At 42.3% G+C, this 8,812-nt stretch overlaps 1 protein-coding gene across 1 annotated transcript; it reads right to left on the bottom strand.

The window, feature by feature from the left end:
• Nucleotides 1-204: 204 nt before the first annotated feature.
• socs9 (suppressor of cytokine signaling 9) lies at nucleotides 205-8,743 on the bottom strand. The gene is made up of 2 exons (XM_022211325.2): nucleotides 8,613-8,743; nucleotides 205-6,888 (listed from the first exon to the last, which is right to left on the bottom strand). The coding sequence occupies exon 2, from the start codon at nucleotides 6,721-6,723 to the stop codon at nucleotides 5,092-5,094; it is 1,632 nt and encodes a 543-aa protein (XP_022067017.1). The 5' UTR covers nucleotides 6,724-6,888; nucleotides 8,613-8,743; the 3' UTR covers nucleotides 205-5,091.
• Nucleotides 8,744-8,812: the final 69 nt, after the last annotated feature.

Genomic DNA, 8,812 nt, shown 5'->3' with positions numbered 1-8,812 from the left:
ATCTGAGAAGAATGAGTGTCAATATTCATGCAAATTTTATTGTTTGTGTTCTATTAGCCCTTTAATTAGTTTTTATTCTGATATACAGTATACTGATAATGCCAAAACCAGAAAGTCTCAACGAGATGAAAAGCATGAAATGAGTGGAATGTGAAAATAAAAGCAAAGAAGTCATGTACTGAGATGCACATAAAACCAGTGGAATGCAATACAAGTTGTTACTTTAATGAACCAACAGGTAATATTTTCATCTAGAATGCCACAGTCACGTAAGACAGCTGTATACTTGAAGACAACAGAGCAAAAGTCCGTGTTAATTTCTGTGATTTTCTTAATAGTTCAGATCATTTCAGCGTCTGGCCTCCGCCAACTCGTTTTCCCACTAATTAAACTTGTCCACCCACTGACAATATGTTGAAAGGATCGAAAATGAATACCTGAAAATATCACCGGGTCCAAAAGGTGCCCGCCGTGAGGAATGACTCTTATAATAACTAGACGCCAAGGTCTGTGCATTCCTTTATCATTTCTACTTTTTTCCATGGTGACACGCTGGTCACTGCAACTGTTTTGCAACAGCATAATTAGTCACAGAGAGCAGGTGTTATGCAATTTGATTTATTATTTATGCCATTCTAACATTTTCCCCTACCTATTATCAAGGATGCGTGGTCCCGTTCCCCCCCCCCCGGTGATTGTGGGGGCTTATTACAATCAACCATTCTTCTCAAAACAAACATTGCTTATCTATAATTATATCTGCATTATCCGTGGCTCCATTACAGTGTGTTTGTACAGAGACATTATGGCACACATTACAGCTATATTTTGACGTCAAATTACATAACATGTCAATTTGCAGAGCTTTATATACAAGCAAACCTCATATATTGACAATAGTGTATCCCTGGTATATTTATATATATTATGTCCAGGCTGTCGGTTAATGACTGCGTATACACTTAAACCCTGATAGGGGCTGTTGTGTGTCATTTACACTGCAATCGCATCGATCTGAGCGTGTCCACAACACCCTCATTATTCCATCTACAACCTGTCAGTGTAGAGGCGAGTGAAAACAGGGTCAGCAGGAGAGTGAGCAGTAAGAACACAAACAGCTCCAAATTAGAATAGGGATGTTATTTTTTTTCTGTCGCCGAGGCCTCATATGAGTTCCGACATGCCTCAGAGAAATGGGAGTGTATTTGGAATAGGGAAGGAAATATTGTGCTGTCAAAGGCTTGCTGCCAGAGAAACAAACATCAAACATATGCATGTCACTGTGCGACAATGTACCTCCTAGGGGCGGAATTGGGGGACTTTTAAGAACTGAAACTTTAATAACTCAGGAATTACTGACTTGGCTTTCACAACAAGAGCTTCATTTGAAAAGGTGTGACTTGAAACAGGCAAGAATGTTCTGATTCATGTTCAAGGCTGCAATTCAGCTGGATTCATTTACTGACCAAAAATAACTCTCTCTCTCGCTTTCTCTCAGTTGCAGTGTTTCCTCTGTCACAGAAATGTATTCCTCCTCTCTGGGTGGATAAGAAGAAACATGTCTAGCCGTATGCATCTTGCAAGAATTGGAAATCAGTTTGATACACCCTCCCCTGAATTAATGGCCCAGATACACGCTGCATCTCATGGTAGTTGAGTTCACAGTCTACCTCGGTTTAAATACACCATGAAAAAGCACAGACTACTAAAAAGGCTGAGTTGCTGTGCACATTTTCTGTCACAAATAAGCCAAGTCTGTGCCACGTTGAGGCCTTTTAGGGCATTTGTTAGATTATGACCAGGAGATTATTTGGGAAAGTAATTGTCCCCAGGTGTTGTGAACATCCCAAGCTTATTCTCCACCCCCGTGATTCTCAACTGCAGAGATTAGGCTGAGAGGAAAATCTCTTCCCTCGATAGAAGGGAAGGAAAAAGAGGCCCAAACAGACACAAACACGTTAAGTATGTGTAGCCAATCAGCTTTCTGCTTTGCTTGAGCGTCCCGTCCCTCTGGGCCTGCTGATCCAGGAAAAGAAAAGTCCGCTTTTCCCCCCAGGACCTGTAATACCTGCCTGAACGAGTGCCACAGCACTGCTAGCTGCAGCAACCAAACTCAGTCCCACCATCTCTATGCACCACACACAGAGAATACACAGGCCTCAGAGCAGCTGGTGGAAAACACACTGAAGCTCTTTACAGCCACCTGCTGTGCTTGATGTAACACAGCATTTTCTTGCACGGATGGAAAAAAAAAAAGCACATCAAATGAAAAACAGCAATAAAAAAACAAATCTCTGTGTGTTGTTGAAGTTATTTTCTGAGCTCTCTAATTGGAAACTGAATTGGTTATTCTCTATTTTGCATGTCTAATTTCCTAATAATGTGCTAGGAAAATTCCTAGAAAGAGCTGCGTAATTTAGTACTAGGAATAGAGAAAACAAAGAAGCAGAGCGTGCCTTTATTTTTCAACAGCTAAATGTGAATCCACTATAAACATAGAAAAGGGACTCACAAATGAAAATGAATTGTAAACTGTTGAATAGAAGGCTAACAGTCCTCTCCAGAAACCTTCGTATGAACTCACAGCTAGCGATCAATTCCCTTTTGAAAGGCGAAGGTAATCTCAAAATAAAGTGTTAAAAGTCTTAAAATGTGGTTCCAACAAATAAAACAGTGTATCATTGGATCGTTTCTGCCATGAATGCCACATTGCAGAGCATTATATTGGGGTGGAAGATACAAGGCAAAAACCTTGAGCTGTCAAGAGACTGAAATTGCTTCTGCTGAGGTTCAGTAGTAGCCCACACTTGTGTATGCACGGAAGGTCAAATGTCTTCTGTCACTGTAAATTCTATTTTATAGTTGAGTTTTATAGTGGCTTAATTAAGTATACAAAGGTCAAAGGTTCTGACTCTGCATTTTGAATGCAGGCTTTAATGGTGCACTGGAACGCCTGTCTAAATTATAGCAGCTTCATTATTGGATGAGCGCTTGTCATGGATGATTCACGCCCTGCGTATCAAATTGGCGACCTCGAGGAGAAAGCAGAACCACAGCGGTTCAGATCCAGGACTCATTCTCCATGCTTTCCCATTAACACTGGGACGGTTGTCTTTTGTGATTATTACTCAGTGCACACAAAAGTTAGCAGTGTGGTCGCGCTTGTGTGTTTCCATTAATACAGAATGCTGTTCACACACAGCAGTAAATGACTCCACCACAAAGGTAAATTTTGCAATTAATCTTGGAATGAGTCATAGATAATAAGGTAAATAAAAGCCTGTCTTGCATGAAATACTTTACTCCCTTCGTGTTGTTCATTTGTGCCAAATTTACTGATTTTATTTGCACAAAAATGAAGATGTTTGATCACCATCTAAGAGAGTTACAGTACTTTTTAAGTCAAGATTATTACGTTTATAAGTGTTTGACAGGTGTATTACCAAACATAGCATATTATATTAATACACTGCAACCTTTATTCCTATACACTGAACATTAAGCATCTACCCCTTGAATTATTCACTGTTTGAGCTTCCCTCCCCTCAGTGCCTTTAGCTTTTCAGTTTAGCACAAACTGTTCTTTGCAGAGCTTTTCAGAGCTTGCACATTCCTGTCTACGTAACTGATCTAGTGTCAAGCCCCAGAAAAAGCTCAAAATACACCCATCATTCTTCCTGGTAATTAGGATTCACCACAGCTAATTCATTATGATAATTTTGTCAGTGAACTGCTGGAATGGAAGATTAGTGTGGAGACACCCTACCTCTTTCAAACAGACGCAGCAGGAAGTATAGCAACAAGATAATTTCTTCTTTAAGGAGATGGGTCTTCACATCCTCAAGTAGATGCAAAGAAGAAATAAAAGAAAGCCCAACCAAACCTATGCACTAGAGGAAGTAGGCAGCACTAGTCAATTTTGAGCAAAATAAGGTCCATAAACCTCTGGGCTTCATCATTTTGCATTCTGATAATACATCCAACTTCAACAACTGCTGACAAGTTCATGCAGGCCGCGTTTGATCTTTCAAAACTAATAAAGAGCGTTGGTCATGGCTGCATGCAATTTAGCCTCTTAGGGAACCCATGCACACGAAGTATGCTGAGAACAAAGCAGCTGTATGAAGGAGAATCTGAGCCTACTCACATTTTGATTACTTTTGGAACATCACTCTTACTCTAAAGTGTAAATGAGCACCAAGCTGAAAGGCAGTGTATCCATGGTGTCTTTGGTTCAAAATGTAAAGTCTGTTTCACCTCCGACCACATCAAGTACCACCGTTAGCTGCAAATGGGCGTGGCCAGAAGTGTGCTTTGTTGCACCAGTACCCACTCTACTGTCGTGGTATCACACATCCTTCAGTACGCTTACATACACTGCAGCAAAGGGAGGAGTTAAACCAGTGGATGTCAGCACAAACAAGGTTTTCTGAATCTTCAGTCACTCTTTAATTTGCATCTTTCCCTGAAATGAAACTACAGAACTAAAAACCAATGTGAGCACATAATCGTGACATTCAATGCGCGACAATCCTTTTCATTTTTAACAAGACCAGGTAAAATATGCACCTAAATCTCACCCCGTATGGTCAGCCCTAGGCTCAATATGGGGAACAATGATTAATGCTGCAGACGAGCCACACTTCGACACCTCAGTAACAAGAAGGAAACCTTGTCAGTATGTGTTTCACCTTCCCAGCACGTGACTGATGAACAACTCTATTATAATCATCTCGATTCACACTAGGACTCTTCCCTCCATCGTCAGATAATTAAGCTGATTTAGTCACACTTGACAACACGGATGATATGTGAGGATACTTCTCTGAATGCCACAGATCTAAATAACTTTGTTTAATTTGAGCATAAAGAACTCTGAGTGTGCAAGATCAGTGAGATTACATATTGCCTTGTCAGTGTAGTTTAGTAAAATTGTTAAGACATGTACAGCAGGAATAAAATAAATACATACAGTGTAGCGTAGGTTAAAACAGCCAACAGAGTTAAGAACAAGACTCATTGTTCTGTCCAGTCAGAGACTTGCATTAAAAATGTATTTGGTAGTTTCTTGCAGTCATTTTGTTTTGTCCTTCATTCCCACCAGGTATCCATTCGCCGTACACGTACTCTCTGCTTATAGTGGTATTCTTTCAGGTGCTTTTTTAAAGCATTTGGAATGGGAAGCATGTTAATGCCATCGTAGGTGGTGCAGCTGCTTATGACCGCTCGGCAGATGTGCTGTAGGCTGAAGGGTTGTGTGCGGTGGATGGGGTTGGACAGAAGAGGCTCGAAGAACATGCAGGAGTTGGGGTCCTTGTAGTGCTCGAGCAACCCTGTAACTGTGGGAGCATGGAAGACACTGGGGTCGTGAACATCAAAGCTAAAATTGTGGTTCCACTGTTCAATGCGTGCGTGTAGCGAGCGGCCATAACGGCGGAAGCTGACAGAGAAGAGGTAGTCTTCCTGAGCAGAGTCGCGCAGGAGGAAGGTTCCTTCGGGCTTTCCCTCCAGCAGCGTCTCTGCCTCGTAGCGGTCCATAACGCCCCAGTAACACGGGAGGTTGGTGATCTGCAGCAGGTCTGGAACTAAACAGTGAATGTAATCGATCTGAGTGTGAATGCGGTAGCCATCGTGAGATTTGTGATGCTCTGTCTGAGGAAGTATGGCTCTAGAGGTCATGTTGGTCGCTGTCACCTCTGGATCAACCAAAGGGTCGGAGACAGTGTCACAGGAGTGCACAGATGCTGACGCTGAGGCCACCACCTCATCCAGAGTATCCAAGCAGTTCTGAAGTAGGAGTTGGTGCTGCTGCTGTCTTTGGAGAAGAAGCTGCTGTTGCTGATGAGCAGAGGCTCTGTCAGGCCCGGATAATTCATTCATACCATGCGCTAGCTTAGGGCCATGTTTGTAGAGAGGGTTAATTTGGGCTGTCACTTCGAATGTGTGGATCTCTGCATTGGGTGGCGGCTCAACGCCTTGTTCGATGCTGATGCGCCTGCGCTCTCGTAGCCTGTCATCCACGTCCTCCACCACAGTAGTCATTGCTGAAGTTGGGGCACTGCACACTACTGCGGAATCCAGCAGGGGAGGCTGGGTAATGGGGGCCGTGTGTTGCTTAATGAGATACCACTTCTGAGCCAGCTCTGATCCTACAGGGAAAGGGCAGTCATCCAACATCAATTCACTGAGATGGATCTTGCGCCTCGAGGAGGCACAGGCAGTTGACGATGAAAGAGCCTGTGGAGGTGGAGCTGGTGCCGTAGCGCTGTGTGTCTTTATTGGGAAACACTGCCCCATTGCATCTTGGATTTTTTGCCTGAGAGTGCGACTGCTGCTTGACCCTCTGCCCTCACCTTCACCAGCTGCTGGTAACTCTGCAGAAGAGCTAACTGTTCCCAGACCGGGCCTGGCTGTTACTCGTTCTTGTCCTAGCAACGAGGCAGCAACTTCCAATCCCTGCCATCTCCAACTCTCCCTCAGAGGAGAGGAGGAAGATTGGTCCCTGGTCTCCAGTTCACTCAACAACTCGCCATACTCAAAGCCATCACTGACAGGCCTCTCAGCGGCTGGTTCATGGGAGGCAAGACCTTTTTTCTTCCCCTTTCCACCTTTCCGTCCACTACCTGCATCTCGTCTCTCCTCTGACCGACTTTGTCTCACCTTGGGACGGGCTCCCCTCTCTCGATCTTTCCCTCGGTTTCCTGACTCCTTTGGTAATGACATGACGGATAGTGTCGGGAAACAGCAACAGCTTCACCACTCCAGGGAGATGCCAAGGAATGACTTGAAAGTGCAGTTACCTTTTAGCAAAAGTTTCCCATCCACATTCCTTGTTTGAGATGTCATTATCATTGTCCATGCATAGTGGCCACAGAGACTTTAAACAACCTGCAAAACAAAATAAAGACTTCGCTTAAGGCAAGAATTTAGTTTACTGACATAATTCTGAATAACACGCTGTCGTACTTTTACTAATACACTGTCATTTTATTGAATATACTCTTCTTTGACGCAATCTAACACAACAGTCCAGCTCAGATGGGCATAATTTTCATTTTGTTTAATGGTTTTATCTCAATCAATACCTGAAACTTTATGTCCACAGAATAGTGTCTCACATAACTTAATTTTGGCAGTTTATGATGTTGCTGAATTGAACAGAGAAGAGTTTCTAATGTTTTGAAATTGAGAGTGTAGGTATGGCTATGCAGTTAATCAATTTCAAATCGTAATCACAATTTAAGCAAATCATAAAGACTCCAACTTAGGATTCATAAGGTGTGACTATGAGACTAATACTGTAGTTCAGTTTTATATAGCTCAAGCGAATCTGAAACTTTCAAGGGTTGACAAGGCTTCTCAATTCATCAATGTACACTGTATGGTTAAGACATGCACACTGTGGTTCAACAGACTTAATCCCAGTCTCAAGACAAAGCAGCCACATTTCGTATATTTTGCAATGCGTCTGATCCAGGGTTTAAACTGTCTGTCAATGGTTTTACAAATTCTCACCACGCTCCTTCTGTGGCAGCCATGCCTTTGATGGCATCTTAGTAGAGCTGGAACAATTAATTGATTCACTGTCACCTATTAAGTTATTTGGCAACTATTTCAACAATCAATTAATTGGACTGAGTAACTCTCAAGAAAAAGTCTTCTTGCAATACTTCTGATCCCAGCTTCTTATAAATGAATATTTGCTGGTTTCTTTACTCATCAATGGCAGTAAATATCTTTGGGTTCTGGGCAAATAGAGACATTTAAGAATGCCATTAGGGAAAATGTTAAGAAACTACAAAAAACCTGCAGCACACCAGTACAGGACCAACACCCAACCACTGTGCTGATGTTGTGGTGTTTAGTTCCAGGATAAAGCTGACCTTGCTGCAAAGTTGTTCCATCAGGACGGCATGTCAGCTAATGTTTACTTTCAGCAGAAGTGTTACTGGAGTATATTCCCTGACTTAATAGCAAATCCTGCCATGTTGCAATGGCAGACAAAAGGAAAATCATCTACTTAGTTTAAAGCACACTCTAACATTAAAGTAAGTAAAGCTAAAACCACAATTACTGAAATGTTAAAACAGTCAAAACACTTGAAGTTCTACCAAACAATTATAGTTTGTTATAGTTTGTCGTTTTTAAACGCTGTCAGATAACTACAGCTGATAAGCTTACGTTTTTAATTATTAAAACTAAGCTGTTGTGTCAGCAAACGATGTCTATTTGTCTTGAAAAACAACACAAAAGCTCAGTGTCTGTCCTGTCAAATCGCATCCACTAGCGAGAGATTGGGACGGCCGATTAAAACTAAAATCAACCAACTTTTCCTGTAAAACTTAAGCTAACATTAGCAGGCGTAAAATACTCAAAATTTTCAGATTTTTGAGGCAGTCTCTGACTCAACCATCTCCAAACTCACCAGGAGATATTAACTAACGTGCTAGCATCGTTAGCAAGCAGCTGTTGACGGTCGGTATGAGCTAAGTTAGCAGGGCAGCTAGCTATCGGCTAACTTGGACACTCTTTACAGAGGGAGGAAAGGCTTAGCCGTGCTGGTAGGTACTCGCATCTCGCTTTTACATCTTTAACACAAACCGTGAACATACCTAAGCAGTTGTACTCCAGTTTCCCGACAAGACAGCGTTTGTTTCTTCTTAGATAAACTATTGACGTTACAACAAGGCGGCTAGCTCACATTAGCTCGATGAGCTGAACCGTGCGACCCGGAAGTACAAAGTCGCACAGGATCATGAAGGACATCTGTAATTCATGAATAAGCGCAATAAAAAATGACTACCGAGTTTTT

Source organism: Acanthochromis polyacanthus, chromosome 13, assembly GCF_021347895.1.
Source record: "Acanthochromis polyacanthus isolate Apoly-LR-REF ecotype Palm Island chromosome 13, KAUST_Apoly_ChrSc, whole genome shotgun sequence".
Classification (NCBI taxonomy): Eukaryota; Metazoa; Chordata; class Actinopteri; family Pomacentridae; genus Acanthochromis; species Acanthochromis polyacanthus.
The sequence above is the reverse complement of the archived record's forward strand: the minus strand, read 5'-3'. Positions and strand labels throughout refer to the sequence as shown.

Coding starts and splice junctions, on each gene's coding strand:
- socs9 (XM_022211325.2), bottom strand. CDS start 6,723: ATGTCATTACCAAAGGAGTCAGGAAACCGAGGGAAAGATCGAGAGAGG.